This window comes from Amphiura filiformis, unplaced genomic scaffold, assembly GCF_039555335.1.
Source record: "Amphiura filiformis unplaced genomic scaffold, Afil_fr2py scaffold_261, whole genome shotgun sequence".
NCBI classification, from domain to species: domain Eukaryota; kingdom Metazoa; phylum Echinodermata; class Ophiuroidea; order Amphilepidida; family Amphiuridae; genus Amphiura; species Amphiura filiformis.
This window is the reverse complement of record NW_027305725.1, coordinates 1-19503: the sequence shown is the minus strand read 5'-3', so window position 1 is coordinate 19503 and position 19503 is coordinate 1. Positions and strand designations below refer to the sequence as shown.

At 36.4% G+C, this 19503-nt stretch overlaps 1 protein-coding gene across 1 annotated transcript; it reads left to right on the top strand.

The window, feature by feature from the left end:
* Positions 1-968: 968 nt before the first annotated feature.
* Positions 969-18896, top strand: LOC140145424 (uncharacterized; the record flags this gene model as incomplete). Its single annotated transcript, XM_072167144.1, has 9 exons — positions 969-1345; positions 7285-7429; positions 8108-8258; positions 9391-9599; positions 11019-11181; positions 13634-13723; positions 14682-14849; positions 16849-17037; positions 18819-18896. Coding segments are annotated over exons 1-9 (1240 nt in total), but the record flags the coding sequence as incomplete, so codon positions are not given.
* Positions 18897-19503: the final 607 nt, after the last annotated feature.

Sequence of the window (19503 nt, the reverse complement as noted above, 5' to 3'; positions counted from 1 at the left end):
ATAATGCGTTACAAAAATGATGTACGAAAAAAATAAATCGCGGCCGGGCGGTTTCACAAGTTGCCGGCTCTATCGTGCCATTCGCCGCCTGGGTTTGATCGCCAATATGAATACTGACGTCACGCATAAACTTTGTTATGAATATTCATAAATCTTTCTTCTTTTTCCGGACGGGCCGCACGTGATTTTTTTTCGTGCACCATATTTTGTATGTGGCAAAATCAGTTTAATTTACAATGACTTTATAGATCTAACTTTGTTCCATTAGGAGCTGAATCGGCATTTTACATTCAAGAGATCAAGATGCCACCGGAAGTACACTGTTGTAACGTCATGATGGTCACTATAATTATGGTCAATCGACTTCCGGGGCCGGCGGGCAGGCAGCAGGCTCGACTGCATGCCGTGGCGCATCCCGCATCAAACCAAACAACTGAAACAAGTACTACTAGCAAGGATTCTCGAGTACTAATATACTATAGGATAAGCCACTCGTTTGCGCAAATGAAGTCAGTCATTCAGCCTATGCGCGATAATGCATGTGATGGCATAGTACCCCTGTACGTGTATGAGTGTATAACCTGTGGAAGAGATGATGCAATGTTTACGTCATCGTTTCCAAAAAAATTAAATGGCGAAAAACGGCGAACATTTGGTCGAATCTTTCTATTACTATCATATCGTGAAAAACCAAATAGCTGAGGAGTTAGCTCAATATGCTAGGAAAATATTCTGTTCGAGGACCCTATGACGAGACTGGCTAAATAAGCTGTATTTTTGCTGGAAGGGGTCCGAAAAATTGGCAGTCGATGGGCGCCATCTTGGACAAATTTAGGGTACCAAACTACCCAAAACTGTCAATCAACATTCCGATGGTACCAAACTCCCTAGCAACCGTCAATCAAACTGCCGAAGTGACTTCAATTTTTGTACAGGGATTGAATACGAGTGTCACGGCCCTGCTACTAGTACAAGTATGAGGCCTCTTTAGTTTACACCAACTGTACATGTACTGTTCACCGATGATACAACCGCTCTCCGCTTTTTTTATAACACTTTAATTTGATAATACTAGGCGTTACTCACATTTGAAATCCGAAATCGTGCATTACGGTGCATATAATACATTTAAAACCTTTTGGTGATGTAGTAGGGATCAAGCTCACGAGCTGGTAAACAGACATCAACCGGCGGCCGTGGCCTGGCAGAAAACGACACGCGGTATTACTATCCACTAGGCGAGAAGAGTACATACTTATTCGTCATCATCGGTACATAATTTTGCAGTAACTTTCATAATGGCCTCAACCTCAAATGCACCACCAGCGGATCAACAGAGACAAAGGTGAGCGTTTCAAGCTGTTTCACATGCAATGATGCATAAATTTTTTTTGATATTTATTATAATATTAGTCAACAAGAGCCCAAGGTATCATATAAAAAGCATGTGTTGAGAATCTGTGTCGTAGGCACTGCAATTGAATCATGAATAGATTCCCGAAGATGGCTCATGGCAGTCATGAGGCTGATCGGTTTCGAGTTAGCGTTGGTCTGAAAAATTAAAGGAGTATTTCGTGATCCTAGCATCCTCTATTTTAAATATGTCATTTTTCATTAGATGGCCAATTCCATGCCAAAAGTGCCTTTTGTAACGTCCGTAACAAAATTTTGGAACATTATTGCTCAAAACAGGAGCATTTATTTCAAATTTGCTAATGATGCCTCCATAGATTGATGTCAGACCTACTTCAAGATAGTAAAGAAAAAAATCTGAGGAAGCACTTGACAGTTTTTTTCATTATGAAAAACGTTACGGACGTTACATTTGAGATAAAATGTAACGTCCGTAACACTAAATTAACAATGTAGGACGATACAGGAGTATTAATTTCAAACTTGCTTTTCATGTTTACATAGAAATGGAGTCAGGGCTTGCTCAATATAGTTAACAGAAAAAAATCAAACACAGAACTGAATGGAGATTTAAGGATATGTACCATCTGTCAAAATGGCAGGCACTTTAGCGTAACGTCCGTGAACGCTCGTTTCTAATTTCTGTAGCTAATTAACTAAGAAAGCCAAAACAAAATTGCTTCATTATATTGAACATTAGAGTGTGTACTAGTAGCATACAAAGAAATAAAGTGTTATCCTAACAGCAAACATGTGTGCTATTCACTTAAAAGTTGCAAGTTGCATGTATCTGTAACGTCCGTAACGGTGGAATTGGCCAGATATCCACGAAAGAAACCTATTCCCAAAATTTCAGTTGATTCCGATTTTGCATTCGCGAGTTATACATGATTATGTGTATTACACTGCTCATCATAGACAATGCGTTGTAATTTCGTTCTGGTGCACCAGAACGAAATTAAAATTTCACGATATCTTTGCTAAACGAAGTAATCTGCAAGAAATATTTTGTACATAAACATTATGTAGCCAGAGGTTTCCATTCCATTGATATAAAAATCTCAACTTTTTTTGAGAAAAGTGGGGGGATGAGTCTGTGGATCACGAAATGCCCCTTTAAATTTTTATTATATTTTATAATATTGATATTCAATGAAACATACCTCACAGTTTCGGTCAATATCTCCTGTTTCAAGTTTGAAAATAATGGACGAGGTGACTTTTAATTATTAAAGGGGCATTTCGTGATCCACAGCCTCATCCCCCCACTTTTCTCAAAAAAAGTTGAGATTTTTATATCACTGGAAACCTCTGGCTACATAATGTTTATACATGTACAAAATATTTCTTGCAGATTAATTCGTTTTTGCAAAGATATCGTGAAAATTGAATTTCGTTCTGGTGCACCAGAACGAAATTACAACGCATTGTCTATGGAGCAGTCTAATACACATATTAAATCATGCATAATTCGCAAACGCATAAAATCGGAATCAACTGAAATTTTGGGAATAGGCTTTTTTCGTGGATATGTACTGAAAAATGTCATAAAAAGAGGATGCTAGGATCACGAAACACTCCTTTAATTATTAATTATCTATTAATTATCTATTACTTTCTTTATTTTGAAAATGTGTTCGTGACTATTATCAACAGTCCATTTGGTCATTTTGACTAAGACTACGGATTTAATTATTTTACCTTTATAATTGATTTTTTTTTTTAAAGGGGCATTTCGTGATCCACAGCCTCATCCCCCACTTTTCTCAAAAAAGTTGAGATTTTTATATATATCACTGGATACCTCTGGCTACATAATGTTTATATGTACAAAATATTTCTTGCAGATTAATTCGTTTTGCAAAGATATCATGAAATTTGAATTTCGTTCTGGTGCACCAGAACGAAATTACAACGCATTGTCTATGACTATGAAGCAGTGTAATACACATAATCATGCATAACTCGCAAAACGCAAAATCAGAATCAACTGAAATTTTGGGAATAGGCTTTTTTCGTGGATATGTACTGAAAAATGTCATAAAAAGAGGATGCTAGGATCACGAAATCCTCCTTTAATATTAGTAGGGGACCCTACAATGTTCTTGTTTTGTATTCATAATCAAAGTTGAGATAATCAAAAACAGATATTAGCAAATTAAAAGTAATTAAAAAGTCAATTAAAAGTTGAAAATATTACCTAAACAAAAATAAAATAATTAAATATTTTTCCATTCTTGATTTTGGACGCGCGAGGGAAACAGGAAACTAAGGATCAATTGTAATTGGCCTTAGTTTAGATAGAAATGACAAAGAGTACTGAAAAGTGGTGGAACCTATTTCTATTTTCTATCTCGTCCGTCCGTGACGCAAACATTTCTTTCGTTCTATTTTTAGTAACAAATCATTCCTGCCAAATTCTTTTTATTTTCAATAGGGCTAAATAATGATACGCTTCATCATAAAAACATAAAACAATGAAGTAGGCCTAAATGTCAGCAGTTGTTTTTACCAGGCTGTTTTTCTATCAATTTTGAAAATGTCGGTCCGTGATTAAACCGATCAGCCCCCGGGATCAGCCTCTCATGTACTACTCTAGACTAGACTACAGATGATTGAAAAATCACACATTTTCATGTTTTGTAATCACCTTTCACCACAAAATATGTTGATATGATGACCGGTACTAGCATTTTACTAGTACTATAGAAAAATTATCAAATTCGTGGACATCGTGGAACATACTCTTTGCGTGGCTGTGCGTAGTAAGCAGTTGTACGCAGATAGCCTCGCTAATATGGACGCGTAGAGTAGCGTTGTACGCGCGTGTAAGTTAGCATTATTAGTCGCGGAGTAACAAAGTTGAATGTTCCACGATGTCCACGAATTTGATAATTTTTCTATAGTAGTACTAGTAGTAGTCACGGTAGTAGTAACAGGGTTTGATTTAACTTGTGTCGTGGAGCAATGCTCCCCATTTTGGACAACCTGCTACACAAATATCACCTGGTACACAAATATCAGCTTGTATAGCAATATTTTACAATGTAAACATAATAACATATGGCTCTGTTCCAAATCAGTGGTAGAAATAAACTCAACCAATAAAGTATCGAAACGATTATAGATGGTCAGATATATCGGTAACTGATAGCAAAAACTTATTTAATGTATATAAAGCGCAACTTTCTCCTGCGCATTTTGATACCTCTTTTGTTGCTCTACGATATATCATTTAGTCGAGTTATGGGCGCCTGAGTGGCTTCAAGTCAGATTTTAAAAGTTGCACTTAGTTCCTATTCAAGCCAAATGCGTTGTACTGTAACCAATAAATGACCATGCTTTTGTCCGCCAAATTCAAATGAGTGTGTGTGTGATGGTGGGCACACCAAGTATTGAGATGTCAGCAGAAAGAGTTCATGAGATAAGTCAGAGATAAGTAAAGTGTAGCAAGTATTGAAGTTGGAAGTCGAAGGAGTAAAATAAAGTAAAGTTCGAACAGAGCACATCTTTGTCTTGATTGTGTGTGTGTGTACACCAGTACACGACGAACGCATTTGGCTTGAATAGGAGCTAAGTGCAACTTTCAAAATCCGACTTGAAGCCACTCAAGAGCCCATAACTCGACCATATGATATCATAGAGCAACAAAAGAGGTATCAAAATGCGCAGGAGAAAGCTGCGCTTTATTTACATTAAATAAGTTTTTGCTATATTTCATTTTCCGATATATCTGACCATCTATAATCGTTTCGATACTTTATTGGTTGAGTTTACATGTATGGTAACTGAGGGTCAAAATTTAAAACCTATTTTTTGCAATATTTTTACTTATTACCTGTAGAAATATGGCTAAATTTTAATAATTTAATTTAAACATAATTCAGAGCTTAATCTTTGGATTAAAATAAATGAGTTAAATTTTCGCAAACTCGTGAGATATTCCATAATTGTGTTAAAAAACATTAATTTTGTCAAGAAATCCAAATTTAGAAAAACAATGATATTTTTGGGCGGGTGCGGCACCCGCCCTGTATTCTCTGACTATTGACCTACTTTCTCACATGCCGCAGTGTTGAGAAAATATTCGTGCCGGTTATATCCCAAACACCCACAGAGGTGATAGTTTACGGCGAGTTTTGTAATTATTACTTGATTTTAATATGTAAGTAATACGATAAAGTCGTCATAGGCAGTAATGTGTTTGTATTAAAAGAAATAACAAAAATAATTATTTAAAAGTAATAGAAATACTATTTGGAAATTGCAGCAAGATTTGCAGATATTTTTATTTGAACAGTACCAGTTCACCAGTTTTGCTAGTTTTCCTAATCTTTGGGCTAAATTAATAGCATCGTGAAGGTCATATATATCATTTTATACTGATAGCTTCGGCATGTACTTAAGTACAGCTTGTATGTGCATTGTGTTCAGTGTGTACATAGGCTATTTACTTTTCAAATCTTGTGACAAATAGTGCTTGCTGGTGCTTGTATAAGGTATTATAGACAAATTATTAGAATGCATGTGCACCAGTAAAAATGGCCCAGGTTGAATAAAATAAATAAACATATGCATGAATAGTTTATTCCCTGGATTATTTTTGTTGGGACAAAATAATGATATAGTTTGACGCTTTGAAATACAGTTATGTTTTAATCATAATAAAGTTACAAAGTTAAAAAATAATATCAAAATATTGTAAAATCAAACTTTTCCCCTCATAAGTTGTATCAAAACAACATATATTGAGGAAATTGATATGACAGATTTTTAAACTTTGATATGGAAAGATACCCCAGCCCTGTTGTCCCACCAGAGAAGATGAGCAGAAGTCTTTCTATCTGATGATAAAAAAAAACTCTAGGTATGATTACGAAAATGTTTTAAATAACTATTATCTACAAAAGTTTTATAACAATGTTTTATATAAAATGTTAACATAAAACATCTTCTGTTATGATGTGAAGGGTTAATATAAAAACAGGGAAAATCTGTTCCAACTGACCAGCAGAGAACAAAGGATAAGCAATAGATAAGATTAAAATCAAGGAAAATATGACACAACCTCCAATGGGGGCATAACAAGCGTATAAGCGTATAAAGTTAAAAACTCTTTTAACTTTGTTTATACGCTTTGTGTTATTCCCCATTGGAAATCGATGTTGTGTCATATTTTCCTGTTTTTAATTGTGAACTTGACTTACTCATTCTTTCATTTCTCTTGACAATTTTTCATTTGCCGCCCTATTCCTTTTAAAGGAATTTTTATTTATGTATAAATTATTTTTCAGTTACAATTATTTACAAAATGATTACAATGCTTTCATACAAGTAAATTGAGTGTTTCGGAGGTGACATAGGCCCATAGATGTTAACACAATATAAATGCAGAAATCAATGATTTTTCAATAACTGGGCTTCTCTAAAGCAAGGTTAACCTGGATAATGTAATGTTCAATTTTCGTGGCGTCAGTATTTGTAAGCCTGTCCACTTTTTTATCTCGAAAATAGAATCTTGAGATAAAAAAAATGGATGGGCTTACAATTAAAATACAGTACTGACGCTGTGAAAAAATTGTAAAAAAAACCATAGAACGGCAATGTTGAATTTCATTTGTTAGGTTGAAAGTGCCAATAATTGCACAGGATAAACCTTTTTGAATTCAGTGCCCTAAAATTGCCACACAGTACAAGTAAATTTGATGATATTTATCCATTTTATTACAAATTGCTGCTAGAGTAGGCCTATACAAAGTTTGATTCTGTACCCTTCTAATGTTTTTCCTTTGTGAAATTGATCCAGAAATGCACTAACTTTCATTTCATGTAATTAATGTACTTTTTCATTTGTTTTAAAAATTGATCCAGAAATGAGTTTCGCATTGGAAGGAGTCAGGTAGAAGTTCTGCAACAGTTTTGGGAAGAAGGAATGAACTCGGCCAGCACACCTGAGATGAAAGACAAGATTTCAGATGCTGCCAATCAAACACAACTGACAGAAGACCAGGTGAAAGTGAGTTGATGAAAAGTATAATCTGACTCAAATATATTTTCATGTGAACATTTTGAGTTTGAGGCCAAGAAAAAGTCATTAATTTTGTTCATTTGTTAGTTAGACTGCAACAAGGTGATTTATCCAATTTTGTCATCTTCCTAGTTCCTGTGACCAGTCATTGTCCGTAATGACATTGCACATCCCAGTTCCAGCAGTGCAAGCTCTGCTCAGCTGACTCTAGCTCAAGGGTCTGCTGGGTAATACATGGGCATTGACTTAGCCCGCTGGTTTACACCACTCATACCAGCTGTTCCTAGCCTGAAAGTAGGATGGAGTGCCCAATCTCTGATGAAATGCATGTCACTTACTCACTTATTGGATCCCTCAAAAATGGAATATACCAGATACACGTATATAGTCGTCTACCAAATGGACTTGGTTTTCCCACATCACTTACTTTGTAGCTAGTATATTTTGAGCTGGTGATCTTTGCAAGTTTGTGAAATTTGATGGTGTGATTTTACAAACAATTTGTCATGAAAATTAAAGTAATTCTTAAAATAGTCTTGTGTATGCAAACACAATTGTTGTGCTGATCATATTGCAAACCCAGTGATCTGTGCAATTCAATGCGATTTAGATGCCATAATATAATTAATAATGTGTTGTCTAAATCCCTTTCTGTTTCATATTCAGAACTGGATATACAAGGAGGGGAGGAAAAAGCGCCAGAATGAGGGCACTAGTGTGAGAAGCAAGCAGCCACGCCTCAATCTCAATAAGAAGCAGGAGACGGAAACACAAACACTCTATAGATTCTATAGGAAAAGAGAAATGACAGGGAAGAGTGAGTTGTAAAATTAATTTGCACTTACGGGTGATATCCTGGTTTTGTTTTGTTTTTGTTGTATTTAGTTCTGCTAAGGGGATGGTCAATGCTGATTTCGATCATCTCCTCCATAATTGTCTTGTTTTAATTTTTCGATGTTGAATTTCTATGTATTTTTTTTTTATGGAAATAAAAGATTCATTTATTCATTATATTTATATAGATTTAAATTAATTTTTAAATGCTCCTTTTACCACTGAACTTCTAATTTGGTAGAATTATGATGACATAAATATGTTGTGCATGTGCAGTTTTGTATCGTGTCATTTGCATTATGAAAATTGAGGAGTTCATTGGCATATTTTGCTTGATATTCTGTTTAACTTCATGCCACATGTGTACAAATGTATTCCAGCACCCAGGGGAGAGCTAGAGTATGGTGTACGCCTGGAAAAACTTGGTCTGATGTCTGTGTGCAATAGATACAATTATTTTGCTATTTCCTTTAAAGTGTTTTGACTGCAAGCATGATATTAATCCTTTGGAGTATATTTCCATCATATTTGTCATAGTAACTCTCTTAAGTTCTCCCATTCTTATGCTAGAACCGATAGTTTTAAATACACTGTCTTTAATCGTTTTCCAGTTTAAACTTCCTTCATCTCTCAAAGACCAATTCTTGTTTAGTATCTCTAATTTTCTGGACAATCTCAAAAAAACATTTCAGAACAATTAGTTGGAATTCAAAATAGTTTTTTAGTTGGGCTTATTATCAAGCCTCTTCTTATGTTGGAGAATATAGGCAGATTGCATCCTTTGCCCCGTTCCCATGTGTTGCTTGTCTCTGTTCCTGTGGGAACCATTTAGGTTTAGGCACTTTGAAAGTGACTTTGTCACTATCTGGCTATCCCTGACAGGGGTTCTCTTGCCCTTTGTTTTTGTTCCCGGTTAAGGCATGCCATCTCTCTAGATTCTCCAACATGGGTCGACTCAATGTCTTGCTATGTATCACCTTCCATGGTTTACATTTTATATTTTTTGCATGGGTAATTTATAAGTGTGTAATTTTGATATTGTGCCATATTTTACATGTATGTTTTTAACTGGCAAATAAAATGATATATGATATGTTCTATTTAAACTAAAACAGGCCACCATACGTCAGGAGAGCAAGGGAATTTAATGAAGAAAGTCAACAAAGACTGGAAAAGGGTGAAGAAGAGCCAAAAAAAATGGCAGCAGTTGAAGGACGAAATGCAGGAATCTGGTCCTGGTTTTCTCGACCAACCAATAGAAACCTTGACGGACAAACAGAAGAGAGGCACAGCAGGCCACATTATGAGGAAAATTGAAAAATATGTAAGTTTGTTAGGATTTTGTTAGACTCCATACACCGGACGATCTTACCGTTTCTGATGTTGATTAAGATACTTCTTGCATCGATCCCAAGATGCGGAAAAAACCAATAGTCATTTTGTCCCACATAAATGAATAAATAACAAAAAAAAAACCCGATCCCCAGGTGGACTCACCCAATTTGGTGACGTCACACCAGATCATCATCTTTATCCAACTTGGTCTCCGACTGACACAGGCGTGCCTAACTATTGTTCATAGCACTGAGCATCATTTTTTCGACCAAGGGGAGATAGACGGTTGTAGTTTCACACCTTAGGTAAAACCAAACCGGTATTGTGCAGCTGAGGATAGTTTTTTATGACATTTTCTGGCGAAAAAGTGACAAAAACAATCCAAAACTTAGCTACATATTGTGCCTCCATTTGCATACGGGACACACGAGCAATTCAAAATGGCCCCTCGTTGGCGCCATTCATTTTGTTTCCCACGTAAAACAACCTTTGCAACCTGTAGTTACAATAGATGTTTTGTACATGCACATTGTATATCATGTATGGTAGGGTATTGTTGCTATGTTTATGGTGATTACTCTATCGTTGTGTCTTTCATACTGACTGCTCGTTATTAAAAAAAATGTAGATATTTATATAGCGCTTTATGCCGTAAACAGCTTCAAAGCACTTTACATTTATTCTGCCGTCATTAGAATATGTCAGAACCACGTTTGCAGTCTACAAGCGGCGCAGGGTCTATCAGTACAACGACTGTGACTACCCCTAACAGTTTCCCATTGCACCTGGGTGGAGTGAGGCAAGCGAGGCAAAGCGCCTTGCCCAAGGGCGCAACACAGTGGTGGGACGGGGAATCGAACCCACGCACGTCAAGCAAGCTCTCAGATTATGAGTCCAAGGCTGTAACCACTGAGCCACCGTTAAGTTAATTGCCATCAAAGACGGCTCTGGAAGTTTGATCGATACCCGCAACAAAGATAAGCCGATCCCTGTTTGTCAAAACAACTAAACATACCAAAAAGTGAAAGGAATTTCAAAGATATACCCAAGTGTATTATTCTCATGTCACATGTACCTATTAATACCAGATTTGAGCCAAAATATACAACAAAGCATTTAACTGTTTTTCCCGCCTCAATTTCCTCAATTGTTTTTTGTATATATGCAGGCTATGTTTGTATTATTGTGTTTCCCTTGCCTGAGATCGGTATGGATCTCATTTGATCTTGGGGTTGTATGTTTTTCTTCTTTTGATTTTAAAGATGATTGAATAAAAAATTGCAGTATGAAGTTTATTTGAGTAATCAAATACTTAAATGTGCCAGTTTCATCATGTACATTTTCCAACAAGAAGTTTGATTTTGGTTCCTTTAATCCTTAATATATTTTCAAATGTTCTATTTCACAGTGTCTAGAGTTAGAACAGTTTGGGTACCATACCCTTGTGTTGTCATCACACCCATATCTTGGCCAAGAATTAACAGGGGATAATGTAGGGCTGACCTTCGCACACAATCACCGCAAAGTTTGTGTGGATTACCACTTTGCGGCTGGTGGCTCTGAGGAAATAGGTAAAATGCTGAGTCTTTATATATTTTTTATTTGTTTTTTGTGTCGAACAAGTAGTTTGAGGTGGAACAATGAGTACCGTCTGTATGTATAACCACACTCTCAAAAACAATAAGGGAATGACAAGATCTGTCTCAAATCTAATGAAAGTACAAATCTATATAATAATACTGGTAGTCTGTGAGTCTGTGACTCTGTGCCTCTGTCTGTGCCTCTGTCTGTGACTCTGTCTGTCTGTCTGTCCGCCTATTTTCTCGGAGACTAGGGGTCGCACGTTCCTCAAACTTGGTGGGTGGGTGCAGCTTGACCCCAGACAGAACAAGTTTGTATTGGTTAGTGGGTCAAGGTCACCCGAGGTCATCCAGAGGTCAAATTAGTAAAAACTGTTTTTCTCAGAGACTGGGGGCCGCACGTTCCTCAAACTTGACGGGTGGGTGCGTCTTGACCCGGGACAGAACAAGTTTGAATTGGTTAGTGGGTCAAGGTCACCAGAGGTCATCTAGGGGTCAAATTAGTAAAATTTGTCATATGGGCATGCAACTTGGTGGGTAGGTGCATCTTGACCTAAGACGGAACAAGTTTGTATTGGTTAGTGGGTCAAGGTCACTCAGGGGTCATATGAGGTCAAATTAGTAAAAACTGTTTTCCCCCTATTTTATTGGAGACTAGGGGTCGCACGTTCCTCAAACTTGGTGGGTGGGTGCATCTGGACCTCAGACAGAACAAGGTTGTGGGCCAAGATCACCCGAGGTCATCCTGGGGTCATCTGAGGTCAAATTAGTAAAAACTGTCGTATGGGCATGAAACTTGCTGGGTACAGTCAACTTTTAGAGTCAAATTTTTGGACGGTCATTTTGGGGTCATCCGGGGTCACCCAGGGGTCATCTGAGGTCAAAATAGTAAAAAATGTCGTATGGGCATGAAACTTGGTGGGTACAGTCAACTTTTAGAGTCAAATTTTTTGACGGTCATTTTGGGGTCATCCAAGGTCAATTTACTAAAAACTGTTGTATGGGCATGAAACGTGGTAGGTACAGTCAACATTTAGAGCCAAATTTTGGACGGTCATTTTGAGGTCATTTTGAGGTCACAAGGGGTCATCTGAGGTCAAATTAGTAAAACTGTCCTATGGACATAAAACTGTGGGTACAGTCACCATGCATCAGCCAGGTAATCGCGACAGCCGAGAACCGCCAAATACGGGTAACCGCCTAGTATCATATATTACCGTACATTTCTGAATTCTCCTTCCCTTTCTGCATAGACAGTAACTGCACCCAGCTGTGTGCAGTGTTGAAAATAGCTGGTATCGCATAGCAAAATGCTACACAATTTAAACAATTTGCTACAAAATTTTGGAGTCGAGTAGCATTTTTATGCCATAGACTTACACACTGAAGTATGTGAATGTACCAAAAGAAGAGTAATGAAAGCAAATTTTGCTACACTGCTTGGAGTTACTTTCAGTAAGGACCTTTCTTTTGACTCTCATATTGGTAATGTTGCTAATAAAATTTCTAAGCTCTCTGGTTTCATAGTTAGATGTACTAGAAATATGACTTCTGATGCTTTACTTAATCTTTACAAATCTCTCATTTTGCCTCATATTGTTTTATTGTGTTTGTGTCTGGTCTCCATTTCAAAGAAATCATAGAACAAAAGATTTTCACGAAGTTAATTTTGATGATCGTCCTTCATATTCTGAGAGGCTTGTAGATCTTAAATTGATTAAGCTTGAGGATGTTTACAAGTGTCAAAGATTAGTCTTAGGATTTAAATAATCAATGAGATTGGGCCTGCTTCTTTTAGTTCTCTGGTTCAAAGAAGTATTTTGGATAATTCTAGGCTGTTGCACCAAACTCCCAAATCTTCATCTTTCTTTAATTTTATGTTTGTTTCCCTCCCACGTCTTTGGAATGGAATTCCCTCTGAATTGCATCATGTTAATAATCTTGTTGTAGTTAAGTCTTAAAGTAAATCTTTTTACTTGACTATGCTTAAATGATCTTGTGGTATTACATGCTTTGGCTTATATACTTTTAAATACCTGTATTTTATGTATAGGCCTATATTTGTTTCAAGATTTCATAATGGTTTTATTTTGAGAAATGTATTTTTCCTATTTTATGTACTTTTGAGGTTTAACTATTTATTCATGTGCATGATGAGTGGGCACTTATGTGTTTGGACTTTTAGCCCATTCACTCATCCTGAATTACTTGCTTTTGTCATGTTTAAGAAATGAAAGTCAAATGTACTGTTATTTTGTTACTTTTGTATTGCAAGTAATTCAAATAAATATTATTACACATAAAATAATTCTTAATTCCAACACTGGCTGTGTGTACGCCATGCTATATCATTCCACGATATTACGAGTCCCACCATCAGAGTACATGTATACGTTTTGTTTGAGTAAAAATAACTTAAGTAATATTTCTTCATCTTTGACAGCTCCTGGAAATGACACAGCATGTCAGACACAGACCACCTCTGCAGATCAAATTAGAAAGCTTGTGAGGGACATGCTAAACCGCAAATACTGTAAGTACCTTAACTTTTTAATGAACCGTAAGCAAAAACTGATAAAACAATTGATAATTTTTTTTTTTTTTTTTGTATGTATTCGGTAGGAGATGGATGAGCCGCACATTATTCTGAGAGATAATGGACATGCCTCTTTTATGAAAATGGATACAGATGATCATTATAGTAAATGTTATTTGCAGTGGCATTATTTAATAATCTATTGGCTAACAGAAAAACTCAAGAACAGCTGCAAGACCTTTGAAAATATATGCAATTATTGCTTCATTGACTCAATTCCTATTTTATTATAAAGCAGTATAGGCACTAGTGTCTCTATGGGTCAACAGTGGTTACATTTTCATACAAAGACGTTGAAATTTCAAAATTGCTCAGATTTTGTCAAAAACCATGCCAATGGATTCATTCCTCTGGTCATAACAATTCAAAAAAAGTATAGTTTGACATGTGTCATACGGCACCGTTCTTGAGTTATGAGCCGAAAGGTTAAAATGAATAAATCCGTTTCATTGAAATACAAGTTTAAAAAAAGATGTCAATGCTCACTTTTTAGAATATTGATTTCAATCGAATTGAATACATCGCTCCATTTTGAGTTTGTAGTTCACCACTGAGCAATCGATTGCTAGCCAATCAAATAGAACTCCTTTTACCACTCGCCCGTCGCTCACCAACGGAGTATTAAGTTTATATTTATCATACAGTGTGTCGACACTGTGCCCCCCCCCCCACAATGTTGTGGGTTTCTGACCAAATTAACCCTATATTTGGCAATTTTAGCCCAACAGTACATTTCATCAGTTTAGCTTCAAAATGGCAAAAAGAAAAAAGAAATCTATGCTACCGGCTGCTATCATATAGCAGTTTGCTGTCAGAAATTATAATGTAACTTTGGTGCGAAAGTTTGATTTTACCATAATAACAAACTGATAATGTTGTTTCTTCCTCTTCACAGACAAGGTCACCGGCAAGTCAGCTGTCGAATATAAAGCAATTCTAAACAAAACAGTTAATGTGATCCATCATGGATGGCCAAGCAACATTGCTTTCAAACAGCCATCTAGCATGGGCGTCGCTACACTAAATCAACTTTGGGCGGCCAGGAAGGAAATTTCTTTTGAAGGTGAGGCAAAAAAAAATGACAATAGAGTATTACAAAATGTTTGTTGTAGCATTCTGCATCATACATTCTACATTATTACCCCCTCTCCATATGTCTCTCCCTCACAGTCTCACCTTCTGCCCTCACCCACATCTATTTCTGATCCACCTTTTGCAAGATGTGTAGACAAATCAAGCAAAATCACTTTTCAAACCTGGCATAAACATGTTTAAACCAGCAAAACTGGACAAAAAAAGAAAAGAGTATAATTTGTGCTTCAACATTAAGAAAAAAGACGGAACACTCATTTAAATGTAAGATACAACTTGTAATGTATCAACTATCATTCAACATGTTTTCTTTTTGTCTCATCAAGACCTTAAAATGGAAAATTCAAATTTTTTAGCTTGAGAAATCCATTAAATGAGTACTCACAGCTTTAGCTTTTGCCATCTGCTTTTCCCTGATGGCAAAAGCTAAAGTTGTGATACTCATTAATGGATTTGTCAAACTAAAAATTTGAATTTTTATCTAATCCTACAAATGCATCTATTTACTTAAAGTGGAAATTTTTGAATTGATGGCTCATTACATGTAGTACATTTCTGGAAATGTTTCAAGGCAAAAACCAGGTGGTGTATGACGTGCATTCCCTAAATTCAGTAAATTTTCATCGTCAACCGTGTATTTGAATGGGATTATTTTGAAATTTTAAAACGCTTGAAATATCACAAACAAATAGGCCTATGTTGATAAATAATATAAATACAAGCTAAAACCGTTGGGGTTCGATAATGAACCCCACAAAACTAACCAGTATATGGAAAATGCCATACGGCCGGGCGGTTTCACGAGTTGCCGGCTCGATCATGTCATCCGCCGCCTGGCAAAAACCTGTATGTTTGCTGGCCAGTTGAATTTGTTATTTGATAATTTTATCATTTATTTTGAGACGAAAAAAAGTGTCTTTTTGGTTTTTGCCACTTTTATCAGCAAAAGCTGCAAAAAAGCTGGTCATTCAATTTGAGAAAGTGCTGTGTTACAGCACGAAGCGTCATTGAGGTAAATAACATCACCTTTATTTGGATTTGTTTGAGAACATTTTAATATAATTGTTTGTCACCGAATTTCTGAAACCAACAGATTTTCAAGTTCAATTATGATCTTAAAAATCAAATCAAATGTTGTATTTCTGCACATTTTGGTCTAAAAATGGGTATTTTTGTCATTTTGTTTATTGTTTCATTGTTTTTTAAGTATTTTTATTACCAATGATGTTATTGATATTGCAGTGTACAATTTAAGGATAGTTTAACAAAAGTCACAGGTGGGTTAGTTTCCATAGCAATAAAAAGTTCTGCCATTTTTCAGTTGATTCAAATGATTTAAATGAATAAATTTGGGAATTGGTAAAATTATTCGTAATAAAAACTTGGAGGGTGGTGATGCATTTTTGCAAATTGCATTCATGTACAAACTGCAAAAAGATGAGTGATGAGCTGACCGCTAGTTGAATAAAATCACCAAAATAACACATTTTATCCCAAAGTTAGCACCAAGGTATAAAAAGTCTGTTGGAGATAGCCGATTTAGGAGTTTGATATTGGTTAATTGGTAAATAAAAAACCCTCATTACCAGAGGAACACGTTTTGTTATGTGACATTGCCATCTACTCAGCAACCAGAGGCTTGCCTCTCACACTTTTGTTCTCTATAAAACTGTGTGTGCTATATAAATCATTAATCATGTGCCTTGTAGCTAGGGGATTAATTATTTATTAGTTTGTTTGCTTGTTAGTTTTGGAGATGGGCATTCATTGGAAGACTCAAAAGGAGTACAACAGTACAAGCATTCATGGTACCATTTAATTATAGAATCATGAACATTTTCAAAGAAGCAAAAATCAAATGTATTAGATGTTTAGGATGCAACATTTTGGCATAATGAACCAATAAATGCACCATTTCCTGGCAGGCCTACCTGTTTTTAAATCTTGATTTACTGCTGTTTTCATCTCAGTAATCGGGGAAGTGATGGCTGTTATGGAGACTCATGAAGATGAGGAGAGGAGTGACAAAGAAAACAGCAGTGATGACGAATCTGAGGCCCAAGAGAAAGACGATATCAGTGGTGAAGATGATGGTAATCATGGTAATGAAGATGGCGGCGACAAAGAAGAGGATGGTAATGGAGAGCTAATAAGTGGGGGTGAGTCTTTAATTTCATTTAAATATTTTGTATTATATACAACCATGTCCTGTATCGTTTGCAAATATGTTGCGTTCTAGTGCTATATCGGATAATGAGGGAAGAAATCAACAAAAATCATTGTGGATGCTCATATAACATTTGAGACAATGATTTATGAACATTTGTCAGCTTTTATACATGAACGGTTGGGTAATTGAAGAGGCTTAATTAGCAGGGCTCAAATTTAAGTTCTGTATGTCAGTTAGCAAAACCCAGTTCTAAACGCCTTGAGAAAGATGTAACACCAGAGGAAATGACTTAATTGCCTGTGTGTCCCATGTCCCTGTCAGCCATGGATCTGTGCCCAAATACTCTTTGGAAAAAAATAAGCGATTTTAATTCCTAACCTTTTGGTAATGACCATTGCCATAGACTTTAACTCACTGACAGTTTTGCCTCATAAGAATGATGGTTGTAGATCCTTACTACCGGTTGGATATCCTTACTGAAGAGGATGCCAGGAGAGCTAGGATCATACATGTGATATGCATATTTAATGATTGTGCATGTGTGGCCGAGTGGATAAGGCGCCCGACTCATAATCCATAGGTTGCGAGTTCGAGTTCGAGCCCCGCTCGTGCCAACGTGTTGTGTCCTCATTGCCTACTGGGGGATGGGGTGGGTTGGATTGGATGTTTGTATAGTTGTTTGTTTCAATGTTGCAATATTGGCGCTGATTGCAAATTGCATTGTGTCTGTTTAGGTGTGTTTAATGTACAATTCTAGCAATTTGACCTGTTGGTCACCATTAGAGTTTGTAATAAAACCTTTTTTGATTAAGGAAGGTCACCCACACCGACCAATACCTTTACTTTGAGTCCCTGGGTGTTGTCTTCTTGATAGAATGAGTAGCATAGGTCCGGAAGAGGAGGATAAGAAGCAGGAAAAAGAAAAGATCAAACAAAGCGCTTTAGCGCTGTGGCTACCCTGGTCAGACTTTCAAACAAATGTGACCATCCAGCACAACTGAGCCCGGATGTCGCCAGTGCCACTGTTGAGATATGCTCCATTGAACTTAACAATAAACAATAGGAAACAAAGGATTTATTGACTGTTTTATTGATTTTTCACTACTTAAATGTCAAGTACCATAGACGTGATATACATCATTTTGGTTGAATATTTCAAAAATGATGATTGGCGACTTTAGGGCTCAGTTGTGCTGGATGGTCACAAATGGTGCAAAAACATTGCAGCAAGTCAACAGAAGCATATATTCCCCAAAACAGAGCAAGCCTAACACCAAGAAAGAAGGTTAAAATCAGACTAAGGGACTTGTTTTGATCCCATACATAGATTGACTCGCAGAGAAAGCCAACAGAATCTTCCAAAAACACGGTAAAGCGAAGGCCATGAAACCACTCTAATGCTAGTGCATTAATTGAGACAAAAAAGTTGACCCACTCAGCAGCACCACTGATTGTGTGTACGAGATCCTATGTGATGCGTTAACTGTAAGCACTTCTGTGTCAGTGAAGCAGGCCATAAATTTAAAGCGAGTCTTGGTGAACACCAAAAAAGAAACTGCCAGGGTGTCTAAAACTAAACAACATACACTCGTCAAACCCACAAACAATCGGCGAGTGAGCAGTCTAAGCCTGCAATTGCAGACCATGCGGTCCAGCAAATCATGTCATCAACTGGGACAGTGCTAAAATCATCTGTAAGGAATGCCATAATGCATAATTATAGTTATACAAGAAGATCCCATTTTCTCATACCTCAATCTTCTCTTGCAGGTGAAGATCCAGATGAACTATTTGATCATGATGAAAGCAATGATGACATCGATAGCAGTAAAGAAGAAGGCAGCACAGGTTAGTGTGTGTTGTTATACAGCTTGTTCAATTTTATTTTTTTTAGAGTTCAGAAATGGACAGTATATAACACAACAGTGATTTCAATTCAATGAAACCCAAAAAAACAAAGCCTAAAGGCATTTATTAATTTCTTTATATTGACGACAGGAGACACAGTGTGCAGAAACGACTTCACCAAAAATGTATTCTTCCATATAATTACCAATATTAATTTTTCAAGTATTTCTTAATTTTGTGCAATAATTTCAACCATGAAAAAATAAGAGAAAACAAAAAATAATAAAGAAAAACTATGGGGTGCTTGTACTTTTGTTGGTGTGATATGGATAATCACACCTGATACCCCTGTCATCTTGCGCTCATAAGTTCAATAGCTATTAAGATACGGAAATCACAAACTGTGGTACAGTTTCTACATGTAACTCTTTTATGGGACACTTTGTATTTCAAAACACGGACCAACGTTATAATAAACATGGCTGACCATAGATATACACAGCTCTTCTATCATAAAAGTTAAAAATACAACCGATGACCTTATACCCTGTGAAAGGGATCTGTGGACAATCATTTTTTCTGGTCATAGGGTGCATAGTATCTGCAT